Below are 24,565 nucleotides of genomic sequence, written 5' to 3'. Positions count from 1 at the left end.
TGAAGGATTCACACACAAACTCACTTGCTCCCAGTCCCAGTACGGAGGCACCAGCTTGCAAAGTGCCTGTGTGACACAAGAAGGAAATTCATCGACTAAATTTAGGACACATGCCCGAGGGGCAGGGATCCGGTGGAACTTCCTCCAGGGACAGAAGTGCTGGCAGGAACCCTTTTTTTTTTTTTTTTTTAACTCTCCTTTTACCTAGCTCACCCATCACTGATGTGCACCATTTCCGTAACTCTCCATCTACCTAGCTAACACTGTGCCCCACTCTGGTGTTCCCCAAGACCCTACCCAGCTGTGATCAGTCCCTCCAAAGTAGCTCCTGCCCTGCCTGCTGGGCCACCTCAGCCGTTACCAGTGCCCCCGCAAAATGGTCCTTGCCCCCTACCCCACGCAGCAGCTTGGCCGGCACTGGGGTCCCTCCAAAGCATTCGGAGAGCTCCGCACACCGGCAGTCCCACAAGAGTCATGATCAGGCCCCACAGCCAGTCGTGCCAGAGACGAGTTCTACTCATCAACGTGCCCCGTAACAGTCCTGGCCAACCCATGCAGCCAGCCAGCCCGGGGGTCAGCCCTGCCCACCAACCAGTGTGTCTGTAGCAATCAAGACTCAACCATACAAGGAGGGTGCATACAGCCCACACCAGTGATACCTCTGGAGCAGCTGGCTCTGGTGACCAAGGGTGACTGTGCCACTGGGCCCCACAGGGCACCTTGTACATAAGGCCACTCTTTCGAGACCGGGAGACATAGCTGACATACCTCATATATGTAGTTAGCCAAAATGAGGAGACAAAGAAACACCTTCCAAATGGAAATAAACAGGAAAAAACACAGAAAAAGAACTAAATGAAATGGAGGTAACCGATTTACCAGCTAAAGAGTTTAAAGTAATAGTCATAAAGACACTCACTGAACAAAGGAGAAGAATGAATGAACGCAGTGAGAACTTCAAAAAAGGGATAGAACTTCAAAAAAACATCAGAACTAAAGAATACGGTAACTTCTACTCAATACTCTGTAATGGCCTGTATGGGAAAAGTATCTAAAAAAGAGTGGATGTATGTATATGTATAACTGATTCACTTTGCTGTACACCTGAAACTAACACAACATTGTAAATCAACTATACTCTGATTAAAAATACATATATCCAGTAACTTAAATTAAAAATTCACTAAAGGGAATCAACAGCAGATGTAGCAATACTTAGAATAGACTCTAAAACAAAAACTGTAAACAGAGACAAAGAAGGACATTACCTAATAATAAAGGGATCAATCCAACAAGGTATAATGCTCGTAAATATCTATGCACCCAACAGAGGAGCACCTAAACACATAAAGTAAATATTAACAGATATAAAGGTAGAACTTGACAGGTATAATAGGAGGATGTGAACACCCCACTTACATCAATGGACAGACCATCCAGACAAAAAAAATCAATAATGAAACATTGGCCTTAAGTGACACATTAGATCAGATGACCTTGATAGATACAGTCCACCAAAAAAAAAACACACAAAAAAAGTAAACTCAAGATGGATTAAAGACCTAAACGTAAGACCAGATACTATAAAACTCTTAGAGGAAAACATAGGCAGAACACTCTTTGACACAGATCACAGCAATATCTTTTTTGATCCGTCTCCCAGAGTAATGGAAATAAAAACAAAAATAAACAAATGGGACCTAATTAAACTCAAAAGTGTTTGCACAGCAAAGGAAACCATAAACAAAATGAAAAGAGAACACACAGAATGGGAGAAAATGTTTGCAAATGATTCAACCAACAAGGGATTAGTCTCCAAAATTTACAAACAGCTCATGTGACTCAGTATCAAAAAAACAACCCAATCAAAGGATGGGCAGAAGACCTAAATAGACATTTCTCCAAAGAAGACATACAGAAGGCCAAGAGGCACGTGAAAAGATACTCAACATCACTAATTACTAGAGAAATGCAAATCAAAATTATGAGATATCACCTCACACCAGTCAGAATGGCCATCATCAAAATATCTGCAAACAATAAATGCTGTAGAGGGGGTGGAGAAAGGGAACCCTCCTACACTGTTGGTGGGAATGTAAATTGGTAGAGCCACTACGGAAAACCATATTGAGGTTCCTTACAAACGGAAAAAGAGAGCTGCCATATGTTCCGGCTCTCCCACTCCTGGGCATATATCCAGAGAAAAGCATGGTTCAAAAGGATACGGCACCCGGTGTTCATTGCAGCACTGTTTACAGTAGCCAAGACATGGAAGCAAACCTAAATGTCCATCAACAGATGAATGGATAAAGAAGATGTGGCACATATAGACAATGGAATATTACTCAGCCATTAAGAAGAATGACATAATGCCATTTGCAACAACATGGATGGACCTGAAGATTATCATATTAAGTGAAGTAAGTCAGAAAGAGAAAGACAAATATCATATAATATCACTTATATATGGAATCTAAGAAAACAGATACAAATGAACTTATTTACAAAACACAAACAGAATCACAGACTTAGAGAACGAACTTATAGATACTGGGGGGAAGGGTGGGGGAAGGGATAGATTGGGAGTTTAGGCTTGACATGTACTCACCTCTATATTTAAAATAGATAAACAACAAGGACCTACTGTATAGCAGCAGGGAACTCTGCTCCATACTCTGTAATAAGCTAAATGGGAAAAGACTTTGAAAAGGAGTAGAAACATGTATATGTATAACTGAATCGCTTTGCTATACACCTGAAACTAACGCAACACTGTTAATCAACTGCACTCCAGTATAAAATAAACAGTTTACTATAAAAGCAGAAAAAACACATACATTTCAAGAGCACATGGAACATTCTCCAGGATAGATCACATTATACCATAACACAAGTCTCAATAAATTTAAGACGAGTGAAATCAAGCACTTTCAACCACCCACAGAGGTACGAAACAAGAAATCAAATTACAAAAAGAAACCTGGATAAAACACAAATGCGTGGAGACTAAACAACATGTTACCAAAACACCAATTCGTCAGTGAAGAAATCAAAGAGGAAATCAGAAACTATCTCGAAACAAAAATAAAAGACAATTTTCCAGAATCTATAGGACGCAGTGAATGTAGTTCTAAGAGGGAAATTTAGTGATACAGGCCTACCTCAAGAAACAAGAAAAATCTCAAACAACCTAACTTACCATCTAAATGAATTAGAAGAAGAGGAACAAAGAAAGCCCAAAGTCAGCAGAAGGAAGGAAATAATAAGCGTTAGAGCAGAAATAAATGAAATAGAGACTAAAAAGAAAATAGACAAGATCAATGAAACTAAGAGCTTGTTCTTTGAAAATATAAACAAAATTGATTAACATTTAGCCATACTCATCAAGCAAAAAAAAGAAAGGGCCCAAATAAATAAAATCAGAAATGAAAGAGAGGTTACAACCAACACCACAGAAATACAAAGAATCATAAGAGGTCAGGAGAAATAATTATATACCAACAAACTGCACAACCTCAAAGAAATAGATAAACTCCTAGAAACATACATTCTTCTAAGGCAATCAGGAAGAAATAGAAAATCTGAACAAATTGATTACTAGTATTGAAATTGACTCAATAATCCAAAAGCTCACAACAGGATACCAAGGGGGAAGGGGGGGCTGGGATGAACTGGGAGATTTGGATTGACATATATATACTATCAATACCAAGTATAAAATAGATAACTAATGAGAACCTACTATATGGCACAGGGAACTCTACTTCATGCTCTGCGGTGCCCTAAATGGGAAGGAAATCCACAAATGAGGGGATACGTGTATACATATGGCTGATTCACTTTGCTGTACAGCAGAAACTGACACAGCAGTGTAAAGCAAGTATACTCCAGAAAACAAAACAAAACAATCCCTTCACAACAAAGTCCAGGACCAGATGTCTTCCGAGATGAATTCTATAAAACATTTAAAGAAGAGTTAATACTTATCCTTTTCAAATTATTCCCAAAAGTTAAAGAGGAAGGAATGCTTCCAAACTCATCCTTATACTAAAACTATAGACAAAGACTGTACACCAAAAAAAGAAAAAAAAAAGACAATTACTGGCCAACATCCCTGATGAAGATAGAAGCAAAAAACCTCAACAAAACATTAGCAAACCTAATTCAGCAGTACATTAAAAAGACCGTATGCCATGATCAAGTGGGATTTATTCCAGGAATTCAAGGATGGTTCAATATCTGCAAATCAATCAATGTGATGTACCACATTTACAAAATAAAGGAGAAAATCATACAGTCATCTCAGTAGATAAAGAAAAAGCGCTTGGCAAAATTCAACATCCAGTTATGATTAAAAGCTCTCAACAAAGTGAGTATAGAGGGAATGTACCTCAACATAATAAAGGCCATATACAATAAACCCACAGTTAACATCACACTCAATGGTGAAATGCTGAAAGCTTTTCCTCTAAGATGAGGAACAAGACAAGGATCCCTACTATCACGACTTTTACTCAACACAGTGTGAGAAGTCCTAGTCACAACAATCAGACAAGAAAAAGAAATACAAGTTATCCAAATTAGAAAAAAAAGAAGTAAAACTGTCACTGTTTGCAGATGACATGATAGTATATATGAAAAAAACCTTAAAGACGCCACCAAAAAACTATTAAAAGTGATAAGTGGATTCAGTAAAGTTGCAGGATACAAAAATCAGTATACATAAATCTATTGTATTTCCATAAACTAATAACAAACTAAGAAAAATTAAGAAAACAATCACGTGTGGGATAAGCGAACCCTTATACACTGTTGTTGGGAATTTAAATTGGTGCAGCCACTATGGAAGACAGTATGGAGATTCCTCAAAATACTAGGAATAGAATTACCATATGATCCAGTAGCTACCCCACTTCTGGCTCTCTACCCAAAGAATACAAAAACACTAACTGGAAAAGAAATATGCACCTCTATGTTCACTGCAGCATTATTTACAATAGCCAATGTATGGAAACAATCTAACTGCCCATCAACAGATGAATGGATAAAGAAGATGTGGTGTGTATATATATATATATATATATATATATATATATACAATGGAATATTACTCAGCCATAAAAAGAAGAAAATTCTGTCATTTGCAACAATGTGAATGTATCTAGAGGGTATTATGCTAAGTGAAATAAGTCAGACAAAGAAAGACAAATAACATATTATTTCACTTATATGTGGAATCTAAAAAATTTAAAAAAAGAAAAAAAAAGAACAACAAACAGAACCAAACAGAAACAGACTCACAGATGCAGAACAAAAAACTGGTGGTCTCCAGAGGGGAGAAGTGTGGGAGGTTGGACAAAATAGGTGAAGAGAATTAAGAGGTACAAACTTCCAGTTATAAAATAAGCCATGGGGATGTAATACACAGCACAGGGAATATAGTCAATAATTGTGTAATAACTTTGTATGGCAACAGATGGTTGACTTATCCTGGTGATCAATATGTAATGTTTATCAATGTCAAACCGCTGTGTTGTACACCTAAAACTCCCATAATATTGTATGTCAACTATACTTCAATAAAAACATTAAACATCTTTACAACTGTTAATTAAAAATTAAGTAAAATCTACAGAGGCAAGCAACCATTGTTGTTACCTTTCGAAATGAATCTGTGATTAGTGAAGATGAAATAATTCTCTCCTGTGCTAAAACTCATCATGCTACCAGCTACTGCGGGGAGATGTAAATAAGAGACCCAGTTCTCATCCTCAAGCAACTTGCAGACTAATGGGAAGCATACATTCGGCAAGTTTTTACAACAAAACAAGATGCACATCATGAACTGGAAGTATGGGGAGATACAAGAACATATAGAAGATCTGAAAGGAGAGTAGGCATTAAGTGGACAAATGTGTGTTGGGGGGATGAAGGGAACGATTCAGGCAATGACAGGTGAAGTGCAGAGATGAAAGGGAACAGAAAAGCCTCCAGTTTGCCTGGGGTACAGTAGTTCAAAGAAAAAAGTAAGACAGAACGAGATTATGCAGGGCTTCGTCAGCCAAGCCATGGTAAGGAATTTGGATTTCATTTTAAAGACAGTGAAAGTCACTGAAGTGTGGTTTTAAATATGGGAGTGATGTAATGAGTTCTGTTTCTGTAGAAGGATCATTCTGGCTACAGCGTGAAAATTGGAAGACGAAGAGTAGTAAGCTCAGCAAAATGTATTTAGGCCCTTAGACGGTGGAGGTGACAGTGAGGTAGAGAAGAGTGGACTGATTTGAGAGCGAGCAAGGAGACAAAATGAGTATGATCTGGATTCAGTAATGGAGCAAATATATACACTAAACTGTCCCAGCTGGGGAGACAAACTTAGCAATTTTTTTTTTAATGTTAAAAATCCTTACCTTTTTTTTAAAGGCCTACAATCCTTTATCTTTAAGCCCCAAATCCAAAAAGCTCTGAAAATGGCAAGAATTTCTTTAGAATGGCAGCAATACCTGACTTGAATTAACATGAGGTTCTTCATCTTGCCTTATCCCATCCTGCATGAATATTCATATATTTTACTGTATAAATATTAATATCTGTAATTATGGGGTGCAACTGCAGAAGACGTTAGGTCTGTTAGGTAATAGATGGCATATGCACTATGTTGCCTTAACTAAATCTGACAGAATCTGAATTCAGCAACACATTTGGCCCCCAGAGTTTCTGGTGAGGAATTCTAGATGGGAAGTTTTCCACGTTCACTTTCCATTTTGAAAGGTGGCAGAGATCATGCTTGATACATAGCTATGGTTTGTATACAATACGTGCACACCAAACAGTCTACAAATGTGTGTCTGTTTGGTAGGGTGGGTGGGACGTGGTATGGTTCTAGAGATAAGTATGTGTGTGTGTTTTAACTGCTGACCTTTAGAAATGCATCAGATAAGACAGGAAGTGTTCGTTTTCAGGGAGATTTCACACCACTGTAGAGAAACTGCTACAAGACTTAACCTCATGCATCTGTCCCCCTGGGGACTGATACTTGTTTCTAACAAGGTGTCTGCTGGAAGGAGCCAGGGGGCATCAAAAGGAATCAGTCCCAGGCCTCCACCTACAACCATCAACATTGATTCTTTTTTTTTTTTTTTTAACCACTGCCACCATATTCTGCTAGGGGATAGGGAAACAACAAATGAATGATATCCCAAACTATTCTCACAGAACTTGCTCCAAAGATGTTATATAAATAGTAAACTAGAAATAAAGAGAATATTAGTCTATAACATCAAACACGAGGTGAGAAAACCAGGTTGCTGACTTTCTGAATAGAGTTTTAGAGGAGGCGGAAAAGCATGTCTAGGGAAGAAACTGCTCCAGTGGGTGATATTTGGAGAGACAGTTGGGCAAGCAGAAATCAAAGCATATCTTCCTGATTGTCCAGTAACTGAACTCCTCATTGGTACCTCTTGGGAGACATCATTAATACCCTACTCATTAAGAAATTTGTGGGGTTATATTTATGTTCATTTTTTAAATGACACTGACATAGTTGACATAGGTGCAGCCCTAGTTTCCTTTGAGTTGCAAAGACAGCAAAGTAGGGGGGTTCTTTACTGTTAGGTCCTTTTGCAACATTAAGGAAACTGACCAGAAAGGTCTTACCTTCAACACAAGAAGGCTGAGCCCGAGCTGTGCCAGCAACCTGTCCTGGGAAGCAAGAACACTTGACCGTTTGTGATCGCTCCTCTATGCGGTTCTTGTTACAGCACCTGTGCACTGCGACCACCTCACAGGTCCCTTGCTTGATTTGGTGGTGACCTGGTGGATAACAGGGGAGCAAAACAGACCCAGTGCTGTTAGGAAGAAATGAAAGTACCAAGGATGTGAGTGATGCCATGACTACATTTCCCAATTCCATGTATACTACGTTTATGAATCCTTTTTGTTTGTTTGTTTTGATGTAAATTTAAACTTATATAAAGGTGGCAAGAATAGTGCCAAAAACTCCTATAAAACTGAGGTATACAGAAATTTGGCTTCCAGGACCTTTAGCCCCTGGTATCACACCAATGGCTGTGTCATGTTACTTACATGGCAAAAGAGATTCTGCGGATGTAATTAAGATTACTAATTGGTTAAGTTTAAGACAGGGAGATTATCCTGGATTATCCATGTAGAGCTAAGGTGATGAGCCCTTCAAAGCAGAGAGATGAAGCAGAAGGCGAATTCAGATTTAAACACGAGGAGGACTCAAAACACCATTGCTGGCTTGAAAATGGAGGGGCCAAGAGTCAAGGAAATGGAGACTTCAGTCCTACAACCACAAGGCACTGAATTCTGCCAAAAACCTGGATGTGCTTGGAAGCAGATTCTTCGCCAGGGTCCCCATAAAGGAAGGCTCTCCTGCGGATACCTTGATTTTAACCCAGAGAAACCAGCCAAACTGTGCCGGACTTCTCACCTACAGAAACAAGCCGCTAAATTTATGGTAATCTGTCACAGCAACAATGGCAAACTGATATAAGACCTTTTACCTAGATTCCCTAATTGTTAACATGTGACCCCATTTGCTTTCTCATTCACTCTCTTTCATATATTTTTCTGAGCCATTCGAGAGTAAGTTGCAGACATGACACTCCTTCACCCCTAAATACTGTGTATTTCCCAAGAATAAAGACTTTCTCTGACATAATTAACGAATTCAGGACATTTAACATTAATACAATGCTATTATATAACTGACAATCTGCAGTCAAATTTTTCCTCTTGTCCCAAAAATGTCCTTTAGAGCCATTTCCCCCGCTGCTCAGGATCCAATGCAGAAGCCTACATTATATTTAGTTCACATTTCTTTAGCCTTCTTTAATCAGAAACTATTCCTCAGACTTTATCTTTCTTGACCTTGACATTTTTAAAGAATACATGTCAGTTATTTTGTACAATGTTCCTCAGTTGGGATTTGTCTGATGTTTCCTCCTGATTAGAGTCAGGCAATGCACTTTTAGCAGATTACCCCAGAAGTGACACTATGTTCTTCTCAGTGCATCATATCAGGAGGCACATAATGTCATTTATCCGGCTTTTGGTGCTCTTACTTTTAATCACATACTTAAGGTGGTGGCTGCCAGGTTTCTCCATTTCTAAAGGTACTATTTTGCCCTTTGTAATTAATAAGCATTTTAAGGGGAAATATATTCAAACTATGTAAACACCCCACTCTTCAAACTTTGACCCACTATTTTTAGCATCCATTGATGACTTCCACCAGAACCAATTATTAATATGATGGTTGCAAAACTGATTCTATATTAACATTCAAATTATCTCAGATCTAGACAGGAGGCGGCAGCTGTGTCACTTTGACATATCCCCGTTATGCTTTGAGATCTTAGCTAAATTTCTGGCTCTAAAGATGTGCCAGATTTTCCCCGCCCTCATCAGTTTTCTCCAAGGAGCCCTGACTGTTTTTAGTGGGGCTTCAGATTTAGGAACCAGGACCTTGGCACAAAGGTTTATTCATTGCTACCAGGGAGTGATTTGGGGCTGAAAGGGCAGATAGACCTAGGAAGAGAGAGAGAGAGAGAGAGAGAGAGAGAGAGAGAGTGTGTGTGTGTGCGTGTGCGTGTGCGTGTGCGTGTGTGTGTACACAGCGTGAGTCCACAGCGTGAGTCCACACTGGCATCTCCAATTCCATCCTAGCACCACAGGTTCTCGCTGCTCTGTCCACAATTCTATATTTCTACCTCCCATCGCCAACAATGATAAAACTGACTTCCATACTCCTGTAACAAACAGAAAATGGTTTACGTTTAATTTATATTGGAGTCCATTTTATCAGTTAGAAGTCTTTTAACAATGGAAAGTGATCTAAGCTCACTTAAGCCAAAGAGAATTTATTGGAAAATTATCAGGAGATTTGTAAAACCAAGAGAGAACTTAGCTGAACACTAAGTGGACCCCTTCTCATGGCTGGACCTGAGGGAATGATTCCACTCCATGAGTCTGTCGTTCTGTTCAAGGTCATGTCAGCTGTAGCAGCCACCGTCCAAGATGGTCCCTAATGCTCCCTGCCTCCTACTGTCCACACGTTTGTGCAGTCCCTTCCCACATGGTACCAGGGTTGGTCTTTATGACCAATAGCGTGCAGAGGAAATGATGATATGTCACTTCCAAAATTAGGTGGTCACCCTTTCTGTGCCTTTTGGATCACTCACTCAAAGGAAACCATGGGATAAGTGGCCCTATAAAGGGGCCTTTGTGGCAAGGAACTGAAGTCTCTTGCCAACAACCCTGTAAGTGAGCTTCAAGGTACATTCCCTCCTACACCGCACCAGCACTGGTCTGTGTACCAGTGCCAGTAGCACACATCACAAGTGATGGTTTATCACTTCCACAGTCGGGTTATAAAAGACAGTGGTGCAGTCCCTCGCCTGCTCATCAGTCACTCTGGACGAAATCATGCTGTGCGCTGCCACGAGTGAGTTTGGAAGTGGATCCTACAGCCCTAGTTGAGGCTTCAAAGACTACAATCCCAGCCAACAGCTCAACTGCAATCTAACAACCCTGAGTCTGGACCACCCAGCTAAGCCATTCCCAGATACCTGCTGCTCAAAGACTGTAAAATAATATATAGTTGACCTGTGAACGATGCAGGACTTAGAAGCGCTGACCCCACACACCCAGTCGAAAACCTGAGTATAACTTATGGTTGGCCCTCCTTATCTGTAGTTATGGATTCAGCCAACCACAGGTCGTGTGGTACTACAGTACATACTTACTGAAGAAAATCATAGTATGGTGGACCTGCACAGTTCAAACCTACGTTGTTCAAGGGCCAACTGTTTGTTGATTGTTTCAAGCATCTAAGGTCGGGGCTCATTTGTTACACAGCAATGGATAACTAATGCACCAACTCTGATTACACCAAGATGGAAAGACTTACCTTTGCTCTGATAAAAAAAAAAAAAAAACAACAGAAACAAGATTGTAGAGGCAATGTTTAGAAATTATTAATGAAAGGCAAGGTTTTCAGGCACCCTTGAGTACCCTCATGATTTTCAGATATACCGTTTACATATATATTGCTCTGTGAATTACAAGAAATCTCATCTACTTGTTAAAACAGGCTTCCCCGAGGATTCCCACAGGTTAATGCTTTGCTTGGTTTCTGTTGTTTGGTGTATGTGCTTCGAATAACAAAGCTCCTTTTTACAATTCTGTATTTCAGATTTTTAATCCATACAGATAGACCTTCTACAAAGTAACCTCTATATCATGGTGAATTTTTTCTGGCCCTTCCCTGTCATACTATCTTAAATGGTGGAAGCAAAATCCAATTAATGGTGAGAACAAACACTAAGGCAAAGTTTCATTTGTAAAATACATAAAAGCGGAACCAGTACCCAGAGAGTCAAATCGCCAGCATGAGAGAAAGTTTTCAATCCACTACAGAGGAAAACATAAATATGAAAGGAGTAATTAAAACTATAAACCTAATTAAATGTTTGCAAGAAGAGTGTTGATTTCCCATAGGTAGTTGTGTACAATTGTAAAAAAGTAAATACGTAAAAAATAAGGAGTAATTACAATGTCGGTAAAGTAGCATGGGAGTTTAGCACCAACTAAGCAGAAAAGTGAGGACTGGGGAGAGTTCATGGGGAGATCCTTTCTGTAGTCTCCAATTGCAAATAAGCACTTCAGGTCAAATGGTCCTGGACAGGTAATGAGTAGCCACGAGGGGGAAGAGGGGTGGCTGGGATTAATTCATCCTCAGTCTTCTCTCAGTGACCACCCTCCCTGTTGGCCATTGTCTCAGTTTGCTCAGCTGCCACAACAAACTATCACAGACTGGGTGGCTTCAACAACAGACATTTATTTCTCAGAGTTCTGGAAGCCAGAAATCCAAGATCAAGGTGCTGGCCACTTCAACTCCTGGTGAGAGCTCTTTTCCTGGCTTTAAACAGCCTCCTTCTTACCATGTCCTCACATGGCAGAGAGAGAGAGAGAGAGCATGCGCTCTGGTGTCTCTTCCTTTTTTTCCTAAGGACACCAGCCCTATTAAATTAGGGCCCACCTTATGACCTCATTTAACCTCTATCACCTCCTCACAGACGCTCTTTCCAAATACAGTCACATTTGGGGGTTAGAGCTTCAACATATGAATTTGGTGGGTGGTGGGGGCACAAACACTCTGTCTGTAACAGCCATCATGCCTTAATTAGATTTTTAATGGTCCTAGAGAATCTATAATGAAAGCAGCTCTAAACCTCATTAAGAAAATAAAAGAAATGTGCTTTAGTAACTTCCTAGAATAGTAAAGAAGTGATGTGAACATTCATTAATATTACAGTTTGCTGAGAATTTTGTTGCTATTTAGATAACCATCCACAAATGCAAATAGTTTTTTTTTTTTTTTATATTCAATCTTGTCTCTGAATAATCAGCTTGCCTGGTCTAGAATTTTATTCATTTATATAGCACCAACTATGGTACTTCATTGATTTTTAAGATACATATTTTAACATGTCAGGATGTGTCACAACTGATAGCATCTTACCATTATAATTGGCATTGCTTTTCTTTCTTTGAAATACACAAAACAGCAGTATATTTCACAATTGACAGCATCTTAGATTTGATAAAATATGGTAGGTTGCAGGCACTCTTCTAAACTTTCTACAAATATTCTATGTAATCTTTTAAAATGCTACAGTACAGGCACTATTTTTATTCCTATTTTACATTTAATAAAATGTCCAGAAATTGATTTGCCCAAGTTAACACAACTAGAAAATAGCAAGAGAAGAGATTCAAACCCAGGCAGTGTCTATGCTCTCACAGCAGAAAGTGTAGTCGCTATGGTAGCTAATATTTCACCAAGTACAGCCAAAATAGTATCTCTACCTCAGCAAGTCACAAGATATGGCTCAGTTTCCCACATAAACATCTTTTCTACTTGATAACAATGTTTATGTGGCTCCATTTAGACAGTCTTTCTAGAAATGTGTATACTGTTGACATGTGACAACAATCTTTTAATAAGGATGTGCCTCGTTTCTTTGTAATCTTTGTTCCTTGCACAGGAGATGGGTTCTCAGAAACAGGTACTTAAAACTGCTGAAGGAATGATGGCAGAAGATAGGGATCCAGTGTGGGCGATGCACAGAAATCACTGATTATACGTGCTTGAGCAGCTCATGTGTTAACATTGTATTAGTCAGAGTTCTCCAGAGAAAGGGAACCAAGAAGATGTGTCCAAGGGTGGACAGATTCATGATGCAGTAAGAGCTGATGTTTCAGTTTGAGTGCAAAAACAGGAAAAGATACGTCCCAGTTCAAAACCTGGAAGAATTCTCTCTTATTCAAGAAGAAGGTTAGGCTTTTTGCTCTATTCAGGCCTTCACCTGATAGGATGAGGCCCACCCATGTTAGGGAGGGCAATCTGCTTCACTCAATCTATAGATTCAAATGTTAATCTTATCCAAAACACCCTCACAGAAACACCCAGAATAATGTGTGACTGGGCACCCCGCCAGACAAGTTGACATATAAATGTAACCATCGTAAACATCATACAGCTACGTAGTACAGTGTTACTGGATGAAAAAAAAGAAAGAAAGTAGAAAACAGACAAACTAGTGGCTTAGTTCTCTAAAAACATACAAAAGGGATGCCTTGTTCAATAAGTTTAGTACCAGAAAGTGGCCACTTCAGGTAAATTCACTTAAAACAAAGATGCATTTTCTCTCTTAAACAGCAGGGAACATTTCAGTTGGAGATCTGTCTTGAAAACTACAGCTAAATACATATACATAAGACCTGTACAGTAAGTGAGAAGTTGTAGCTGAAATCTCTCATTTCTCTTACTTTAGAGCTTCAAGGTGTGAATTGGAGTATATACGAATGAATTATCCAGAAGTGGAGCCAGATTCACTGGACAGAAGCTGGCCAAAGAGCGGGGAAAAGAAAACTCTCCTTTTTTTGCTGTTAACCCTTGTCAGTTTCTGGGCCACTTTCCTTCCAGTTTTCTCTGGGCAGGTAGATGGAAGCGTATTTATTTCTATTTATTTAACCAACACTTTCATACAGTATACTGTGTGGCAGTCACTATTCTCAGTGTTCTTGGAGACATATTTTATAAGTGGGGAAACGTAAAACTTCCTTGATTCCTTTCCACACTTCTGAACTTGCAATCAGGTTGTATATGTTGTTTTCAAAAAAGGTGACTTAAAATTAATATTGGCAGAAGTGTAAAATTTAAGACGCCTGGTTCCTCACTCACCTGACTAACTGATGTATATAACATTAAAAGAGTTAGGACAATCCTTACCAAAAAAAGTTGATTTCTTTGGGATTGCTATAGAGGATGGATTAACTTTATCTGCTTAAATACATATATTTTTTTCTTATTAAATATGCTTTTAAACTGAAACCATTTCCACTAAGATCAGGAACAAGACAAGGTTGCCCACTCTCACCACTATTATTCAGAATAGTTTTGGAAGTTTTAGCCACAGCAATCAGAAAAGAAAAAGAAATAAAAGGAATCCAAATCAGAATAGAAGAAGTAAAACTGTCACTGTTTGCAAATCACATGATATTGTACATAGAAAATCCTAAAGATGCTACCAGAAAACTACTAGAGCTAATCAATGGATTTGGTAAAGTAGCAGGATACAAAGTTAATGCACAGGGCTTCCCTGGTGGCGCAGTGGTTGAGAGTCCGCCTGCCGATGCAGGGGACATGGGTTCGTGCCCTGGTCTGGGAAGATGCCACATGCCACAGAGTGGCTAGGCCCTTGAGCCACGGCCGCTGAGCCTGCGCGTCCGGAGCCTGTGCTCCGCAACAGGAGAGGCCACAGCAGTGAGAGGCCCGCGTAACGCAAAAAAAACAAAAACAAAAAAACTTAATGCACAGAAATCTCTTGCATTCCTATACACCAGTGATGAAAAATCTGAAAGACAAATTACGGAAACACTCCCATTTACTACTGCAACAAAAAGAATAAAATACCTAGGGATTAAACCTACCTAAGGAGACAAAAGACCTGTATGCAGAAAACTATAAGACACTGATGAAAGAAATGAAAGATGATACAAACAGATGGAGAGATATACCATGTTCTTGGATTGGAAGAATCAACATTGTGAAAATGACTATACTACCCAAAGCAATCTACAGATGCAGTGCAATCCCTATCAAACTACCGCTGGCATTTTTCACAGAACTAGAACAAAAAATTTCACAATTTGTATGGAAACACAAAAGACCCCAAAGAGCCAAAGCAATCTTGAGAAAGAAAAACAGAGCTGGAGGAATCAGGCTCCCTGACTTCAGACTATACTACAAAGCTACAGTCATCAAGACAGTATGGTGCTGGCACAAAAACAGAAATATAGATCAATGGAACAGGATAGAAAGCCCAGAGATAAACCCACTCACATACGGTCACCTTATCTTTGATAAAGGAGGTAAGAATATACAATGGAGAAAAGACACCCTCTTCAATAAGTGGTGCTGAGAAAACTGGATAGCTACATGTAAAAGAATGAAATTAGAATACTCCCTAACACCATATACAAAAATAAAATCAAAATGGATTAAAGACCTAAATATAAGGCCAGACACTATCAAACTCTTAGAGGAAAACATAGGCAGAATACTCTATGATGTAAATCACAGCAAGATCCTTTTTTGACCCAACTCCTAGAGAAATGGAAATAAAAACAAAAATAAACACATGGGACCTAATGAAACTTAAAAGCTTTTCACAGCAAAGGAAACCATAAAGAAGACCAAAAGACAACCCTCAGAATGGGATAAAATATTTGCAAATGAAGCAACTGACAAAGGATTAATCTCCAAAATTTACAAGCAGCTCATGCAGCTCAATATCAAAAAAAACAAACAACCCAATCCAAAAATGGGCAGAAGACCAAAATCAACATTTCTCCCAACAAGATATACAGATTGCCAACAAACACATGAAAGGATGCTCTACATCACTAACCATTAGAGAATTGCAAGTCAAAATTACAATGAGGTGTCACCTCACACCGGTCAGAATGGCCATCATCAAAAATCTACGAACAATAAATGCTGGAGAGGGTGTGGAGAAAAGGGAACCCTCTTGCACTGTTGGTGGGAATGTAAACTGATACAGCCACTATGGAAAACAGTATGGAGCTTCCTTAAAAAACTAAAGATAGAACTACCATAGGACCCAGCAATCCCACTACTGGGCATATACCCTGAGAAAGCCATAATTCAAAAAGAGTCATGTACCACATTGTTCACTGCAGCTCTATTTACAATAGCCAGGACATGGAAGCAACCTAAGTGTCCATCGACACATGAATGGATAAAGAAGATGTGGCACATATATACAATGGAATATTACTCAGCCATAAAAAAAAACGAAATTGAGTTATTTGCAGTGAGGTGGATGGACCTAGAGTCTGTCATACAGAGTGAAGTAAGTCAGAAAGAGAAAAACAAATACCGTATGCTAACACATATATATGGAGTCTAAAAAAAAAACAAAAAAGGTTCTGAAGAACCTAGGGGCAGGACAGGAATAAAGACGCAGACGTAGAGAATGGACTTCAGGACACAGGGAGGGGGAAGGGTAAGCTGGGACGAAGTGAGAGCGTGGCATGGACATATATACACTACCAATGTAAAATAGATAGCTAGTGGGAAGCAGCCACATAGCACAGGGAGACCAGCTCGGTGCTTTGTGACCACCTAGAGGGGTGGGATTGGGAGGATGGGAGGGAGACGCAAGAGGGAGGAGATATAGGGATATATGAATACGTATAGCTGATTCACTTTGTTATACAGCAGAAACTAACACAACAGTGTAAAGCAATTATACTCCAATAAAGATGTTAAAAAAATTTTTGTTTTTAATAAATAAATAAATATGCTTTTAAGAAAGGTTGCAAACAGCAGGGTAAATAACTATTTGTCCCAGTGCAGTCAGGGCTTTCCCACTGTAAAGGAGGTAAAATATAAAAACCACATTTGCAATGAAAGTTCTTTGGCTGAAACTGCTTGAAAGCTGATGGAGAGACAGAAGCATCAGATTAGGGTGACTTTGTCTTTATCCTATTATTTCCCTTGAATCCTTTTCCTTTTGTTTAAATCCTTTTTTCCCTTCCTCCTCCAGCCCAGCACAAGAAAATACACCCTCAGAGAGAAGCGTCACACTCCAGTGATCTTAGAAGGCATTTATTTGATTTGAGTGGGGTATTCTCTTTGGCATTCTCAGCCTCCCCCCTCCATGGAAGCAGAACAGAGGAAACAAAGGGCTGAAAACAAGATTTCATGAAATGAAAGCAGAGAATGAGGCCGTGGCTAGTCACCTGCCTTTGGGAAACATGCCCAGTATTCCTAGTTGTGCTTCCCTTATAATTCTCAACTTTCTTCCCCTATCCCAGCTCCAACTTGGCTTTTTGTCAAAAAGAGAGACGTCACGTAAGTTAAGACTATGGTAGCCATGGGACCATCAGCTGGACAAACATGGTAACTTAGCTGTGCAGACAAATATCCTCTGAGCCCCTAGTATGCGCCAGGCCCTCTGCGGGGGTTGAGGACACAGTAGTAAAAAAGAGAGATGCTTCTGGCCTCAACAAGTAGAGATACCAAATGGAAATATCTAACGATTCTCCTAAGGTGGAAATGGAATTCTTCCCTGTTGGTAACCAAGGGGAGAGCCCTGGACTTGGAGTCAGAATTGCTGAAATGGAATGCCAGCTTCCCCACTTGGAGAATTCCACTGAGTAATTCAATCTCATTTTTCTGATACACAACTAGTACATTATCTATCACACATGATGGTTATGAAGTTTCAGTTAAAGTGCTTAATGAATGAATACATTATCTATCACACATGATGGTTATGAAGTTTCAGTTAAAGTGCTTAATGAATGAAAAGTGTTTAATCGTGAGCTACTTACACCATAGATGTTGAATAAATGACTTTGGGTTTTTTGTTTACATATTTATTCAATAAATACTCGTTGAGCACTTGCTTTGTGCCAGACACACGGAAATGTAACACTGAACAAAACAGGACAAAAAAAGCCTCTTCCTCAAGAGTCTTTTGTATTTTTGTGATGAAAGAAACACAAAGCATGAAAAATGGAATTTAAAACAGGGAGGGCCTAAGAAACTAACACGTCAGTGTGAAATTAAAGCAGGTGAGAGACTATTACTTGCAGATATCTGAGGGAAAGAGGCCCTTTACCTGGAGCTATGTGAGAGAAGGGAAGATGAGTAGGAGATGATGTCTGAAAGATAATGCAGGGTGAATGGGCAGGTTACCCAGAGCCTCATGGGTCACCGTGAGGCTCACAACCGGATGGGAAGCCCCTGGGAAGTCTGAACTTAGGATGACCGGATATGACAAATATTTGTAAAGGATCTACTGTAATGACCACAGACGAATGAGGAACAAGGATGGAAGCAGGGACACAGCTCCTGTCACCATAACCCAGGGAGAGGTGATGATGGCTTGGCCCAGGTGGTAGCAGTGGAGAGGTAAGACGAGGTGGCACTCTGGATATATTTAGAAGGTAGAGGTGACAGGATGTGTTGATGGGTTAAATGTACGATGTGAGAAGAAGAGAGGAGTCGATGCAGACTCTGAGGTTGTTGCCTTCAACAACAAGAAGGGTGAGGCTGACTCTTAAATAAAACGGGGCAAACCAGGAGCTTGCTTGTTAGGTGTTAGGTTCCTAACTGAAGAACGTCAAATAGGCAGTTAGAGTAGACGTCTGAGTCTGGAGTTTAAGAGAGAAGGCTGGTTTCAAGCTAGACATCTGTTCATCATTAGAATATGTGGATGGTATTTAAAACCAACAGACTGGGTAAAAATCCCCAAGGAAATAACTGTAGCTGGAGAATTTTTTAAAAGGTTCATTTCAATGCTAAGAGTTTGGGAGAAGAGAAGCAGTGGCCAGTGGCCTAAGAAAAAAACCAAGGAGGAATGTGGGGTGCTCTGCAAGCCCAAGGGACAAAGGTTTCAAGGATAAGGGAGTGATCATGTTAACTGCTGTTCCGAGTTCAAGTAAGATGAGGACCACTGGACATTGCAGTATTAAGGTCAGGGGTGGCCTTCACAAGAAAAGTGTCAGAAAAACAGTGGAGGCAAATCATGATTGGAATGGGTTTCAGAGAAAGCATACAGTGAGAAATTGGAGACAGTAATTATAGCTAGAAATTGTGTTGTGAAAGGAAGAAGAGAAATGATACTGTATAGGGTATACAGGTGTTAGCAATTTCTTTTTTAAGATATGAGAATTTACAGCAAACATGTATGCTGTTGGGAAAAATCTGATAGAGAGGGAAAGCTGCTAGAGAGATGTCTGAGTAGGCAGGAGGTAATGGGTGGAACCTAAATGAAGAGGCAGGCATTTGTTAGGAGCACAGACAGTTCATTTATAACCCTCCTCTTTCCAATTTTCTGTGTGCCACCCTTGTGCTGGATGGTCTATATGGAAGCTGTGTTCATTGCTATGTGAGTATTCATTAACATCATCAGAATAAAAAAATATGCCTAGTCACACATAAAACTAGTCCCCACTCAACACCAGGGACTGTCCTGTCAAGGCTGTCAGAGAGCCTCTCGGCGACGGTCCAAAACATCCTATGATGCAAATGTTACAAAGGATGAAGAATTTCATAAGGTCCTTGAGAGTGACATAGTAGAGCTGCTCGAATACCACTCAAAGCCATTCACTGAGAATATGGCAGATTTAGCCCAATAATTAAAGAGGAGAAAATCACCTGGAAAGACTTCACAAAAGAGAATGGCTGAAGTGGCGAAGGGCTAAAGAGCAGCTCATGGGGAAATTGGGGAAGCTTCTGAATGCTTTTGTAGACAGTTATGATCCTGCGGCAAAAGGCCATGATAAAATAAAAGATGATCCGTTACACTATGTTACAATTTTTCCCTGAAAAGCTGTATCTAATGCAGTCTAAGAATTTTATCCCAACTGCCTTTTCCTTTCCTGCCCAAGACCTTCCACCCGCACTCAAAAAATACAACTTTCCTCCAGAAAAATTTCCCATCTACCTGGAACACTGTCTTTGTGGGGAAAACTGTTGTTATCCTATTCTTATAGATAATTACAAATACAGTTTTTCAATAACTGATTAAAAGTCAAAACAATAATATGTTCTAACGTCAACACAACCCAGCCACTTACCTTAGTTTTTAGAATAAAAATCTCCCATACTCAGCATTCCTAATTCATCTTAAGAAAATTTTTCATCTGACATTATTCAAAATAATACACCTATTCTAGGGATAAAACATTCACAAACAATGTGACTGACAAGGGATTAATCTCCAAAATTTACAAACAGCTCATGCAACTCAATATCAAAACAACAAACAACCCAATCAAAAAATGGGCAGGGCTTCCCTGGTGGCGCAGTGGTTGAGAGTCCGCCTGCCGATGCAGGGGACACGGGTTCGTGCCCCAGTCTGGGAAGATCCCACATGCCGCGGAGCGGCTGGGCCCGTGAGCCATGACCGCTGAGCCTGCGTGTCCGGAGCCTGTGCTCCGCAAGAGGAGAGGCCACAACAGTGAGATGCCCGCATACCACACAAAAAAAAATGGGCAGAAGACCTAAATAGACATTCCTCCAAAGAAGACAGACAAATGGCCCAAAGCACATGAAAAGATGCTCAACATCACTAATTATTAGAGAAATGCAAATCAAAACTACAGTGAAATATCACCTCACACCAGTCAGAATGGGTATCATCATAAAGTCTACAAACAATAAATGCTGGAGACGGTGTGGAGAAAGGGGAACACTCCTACACTGTTGGTGGGAATGAAAATTGGTACAGTCACTATGGAGAACAGTATGGAGGTTCCTTAGAAAACAAAAAATAGAGCTACCATATGAGCCAACAATCCCACTCCTGGGCATATATCCAGAGAAAAACATGGTTCAAAAGGACACATGCACCCCAATGTGCATTGCATCACTGTTCACAATAGCCAAGACATGGAAGCAAACTAAATGTCCCTCGACAGATGAATGGATAAAGAAGATGTGGTACATATAGACAATGGAATATTACTCAGCCATTAAAATGAATGAAAGAATGCCATTTGCAACAACATGGATGGACCCAGAGATTATCATACTAAGTGAAGTAAGTCAGGCAGAAAAAGACAAATATCATATATCGCTTATAAGTGGAATCTAAAAAAAAATGATGCAAATGACCTTATTTACAAAACAGAAACAGACTCACAGACTTAGAGAATGAACTTATGGTTACCAGGGGGAAGGCTGGGGAGAGGGACAGATTGAGAGTTTGGGACTGACATGTACACACTGCTATATTTAAAATAGATAACCAACAAGAATCTATTGTAAAAGAAATAAATTTTTTTAAAAAAACACATATTCTAAAGACTTGCCCTCCACACTTTTCTTAAGCAAATCTACTATCTCTTTGCCATTCTTTGTCAAGAATACCATCAACTAGAAGGTACATATAAGAAGATGATAAGATGATAAGTATGGAATAAATGCTCTGAGAGGATCTCATCATTAGATGAATACATATCATATTTTATATATATATATATAGTCTTTCTGATTATTTATATATATAAACTAGAAATAGTTCCCAGTTTAATTATAATATAAAAGCTGTCTGTAATTAATAACATATACTTTCACATGTTACACTGAGATGCTACTTTACAGCAGACTTAATCTTCCCATATTTCAGAAGTATTCCTTCAAAACGTCTGTCATAGACTGAATTATACCCCCTCTCCGCAAAATGTATATGTTGAATCCCTAACCCCCGATGTGACAGTACATGGAGATAGGGCCTTTAGGAAGGTAATTCAGGTTAAATGAGGTCTAAAGGGCAGGTCCCTCACAACAGGACTAGTGTTCTTATAAGAAGAGGAGGAGATACCAGAGAGCCTGCCCTTTCCACACACGCACACAGAACAGGCCACATGAGGACACAGTGAGAAGGGGGCTGTCTGCAAGCCAGGAAGAGACACCACACCAGAAAATGAATGTGCTGACACCTTGATCTTGGACTTCTAACTTCAAGAACGGTGAGAAAATAAATTTCTGTTGTTTAAACCACCCAGTCTGTGGTAATTTGTTACGGCAGCCTGAGATGACTCATACGTTGTCACTCACTAATTCTAACTTCATGGACTGAAAAAGGTGACATGCTTCACATCAAGGGCTATCACAGTGAAAACATGACTGGGCAGAAGAAAGCTTTTGGGATCATTCATGTTTCTGAAACAGTTTCTGTCTGCGTGTGTGTATGGTAAATGGGATTTTTAAACCCAATTCATTATCTGCCTTAGTTTATGTCCACATAGTTTATTACAGTAGCAAACTGTATTGGAGAATCGTCTTGTTCTTGGGAAATATATGCAGTTTGCCACTTACTTTCAAACAATTCAGAAAAAAGAAAAGAATAGCTGCATAGGCATAGGCGTATGTAATTGGCAGCTCTAATACGATAGGATCTCATAAGGGATCTAAAGATGTACTTTTCACTCAACCTTTCTTTAGGTTTGAGAAGTTTCCAAATAAGAAGCTGGGGTTAGCTAACATTGCGAGAAATAACTTGAAGTCATTACAGTCACTAAAGACACCAGGTGCCTCTGTTTCAATAGCTATCCTGCCATCTCTCTACTTCTGGGAGGTTTTCAACAAGTGACTTCACTTCTCTTTGCCTCGGTTTCCATATCTACAAAATAATAAGCCTTCAGAGGTCTGATGTGAGGATAAATAGTAATATAGATAAAGTGTCAAGAATGCTGCCTGGTGTATAGTAAGTGCTCAATAAATATTGGTAGCGCTAGATGCAAACTCGTTTATATAGGATGGATAAACAACAAGCTCCTACTGTATAGCACAGGGAACTATATTCAATATCCTGTGATAAGCCAGAATGGAAAATATGAAAAAGAATATATATATATATTCTTAAAACTGAATCACTTTGCTATAAGTAGAAACTAACACAACCTTATAAATCAACTATACTTCAATAAAAATTTTAAAAATATTTGTGGTGCTAATAATAAGTATGACAGTAAAATTACTGCTATTATTATTATAGACTACTTAAATAACTATTAAACTGGGAAGATCTAGGAAGAAATGCAAAGAACTGAATTCAAATCATTTTTAAAAAGTTATGCTTCTCAGAATAAGGAAAAAGTAAGTGCCTCTAAGAGCCAAGCATCCACCTTATAATGGTCCCCTTACCAACGGTTATTTATTGAATTAAAGATTTGAAACAGTCAGCAACCTTTGTTTTAATTTTTCCCCACCTGGTGCATGAATTCCTTATTTCCCGAAAAGTTTTCATTTAATGCCTCCTTAAACCCTTAGCTCTCCCATTAAAAGCCTGTTGCTGCCAAATTTAGGCCATCTCCAACGATGTGAATCATGACTCCCATCTCCATTGCACTGGACGACACCGGGCCCTCCGGTTTCTATCTCTCTGGCTCCCGGTTTCATCATTGCCTAGTACTTTTAAAGGTTTTCAACTCAGCAGGATCACTGGGGCACAGGAAATCAAATAAAGTGGCTCCCCATGTTCAGCTGATCAGACTGAGCCCCTTTCTCTTTTGAAAGAACATTGCAGAAAGATAGGAGAGATTGCAAAAAGCCTCTCCCATAGTGGTAGCTGATGAAGTAGAGAACTGACATTACCATTTACTGGCACCTTCCTTCCCAGCCCCAGGCATGCTCCACCCACCCCTTTCCTAGCACTCCCACAAATCAGGGGGATAGCTAAGTGAAAGAAAGAGAGAAAGAGAAAGAGAAAGAGGGAGAGGGAGAGGGAGAAGGGGGGAGAGAGAGAGAGAGAGAGAGAGAGAGAGAGAGAGAGAGAGAGGGAGAGAAAGGAAGGAAGGAAGAAAGGAAAAAGAAAAAAGAGGAAAGAAAGAAAGAAAGAAAAAGAAGACAGAAGGAGGAGTGAAACCGCTGTGTTCAGTTTCAAAGAGCCTGTTACACAACTAGTGTATATATATGCTAAAGTTAGAATAAAGCCAAATGGAGAGTTAAAAATAAACAAAAGGACTTGTTTTAGTCCCCGCAAGCCCCTTCATGCACAGTTGGATAGATTTCTTAACCGTTCTTCTACTAAATTTATATGCAGAACCGTCTCCGTGGACAAAAATAAATAAATCTATGTGCATGTAGAAATTGGTGATAAGCTTCCACTTGTACATTTTAAACCTAAAAAGTATATATGTATTTTTTAACATTTTCCCTCAGAAAATTTTGTTCTATTTTACTTCTAACTAAAACAGACTCCAGCAAAATGCTGCATGTTTTTTTATCATAACCTAAACAATATTTCAGTTGTTATTTAAACTCTTATAAACATTATTTTTGTTCTCATGTTATACATGTCACTAAGTATCTAAGCCCAGAATAATCAATAAAATAGCATTCTGATATGCTACCCTGACATGTCACCATGAACCTTTCCTTAACAGCAACTTAGCAGAACCAATTTTCAATAGATGTTTTAATTTTTTAATT

At 39.4% G+C, this 24,565-nt stretch overlaps 1 protein-coding gene across 1 annotated transcript in view; it reads right to left on the bottom strand.

Moving 5' to 3' along the window:
* Positions 1-24,565, bottom strand: part of TAFA4 (TAFA chemokine like family member 4) — a 132,785-nt gene that overhangs the window by 15,212 nt on the left and 93,008 nt on the right. Inside the window, exon 3 of the mRNA XM_060163755.1 lies at positions 7,654-7,809. Coding sequence (XP_060019738.1) covers positions 7,654-7,809 — 156 coding nt within the window. The remainder of the gene's footprint in view (positions 1-7,653; positions 7,810-24,565) is intronic.

Source organism: Lagenorhynchus albirostris, chromosome 10, assembly GCF_949774975.1.
Source record: "Lagenorhynchus albirostris chromosome 10, mLagAlb1.1, whole genome shotgun sequence".
In the NCBI taxonomy this organism is placed as follows: Eukaryota; Metazoa; Chordata; class Mammalia; order Artiodactyla; family Delphinidae; genus Lagenorhynchus; species Lagenorhynchus albirostris.
The sequence above is the reverse complement of the archived record's forward strand: the minus strand, read 5'-3'. Positions and strand labels throughout refer to the sequence as shown.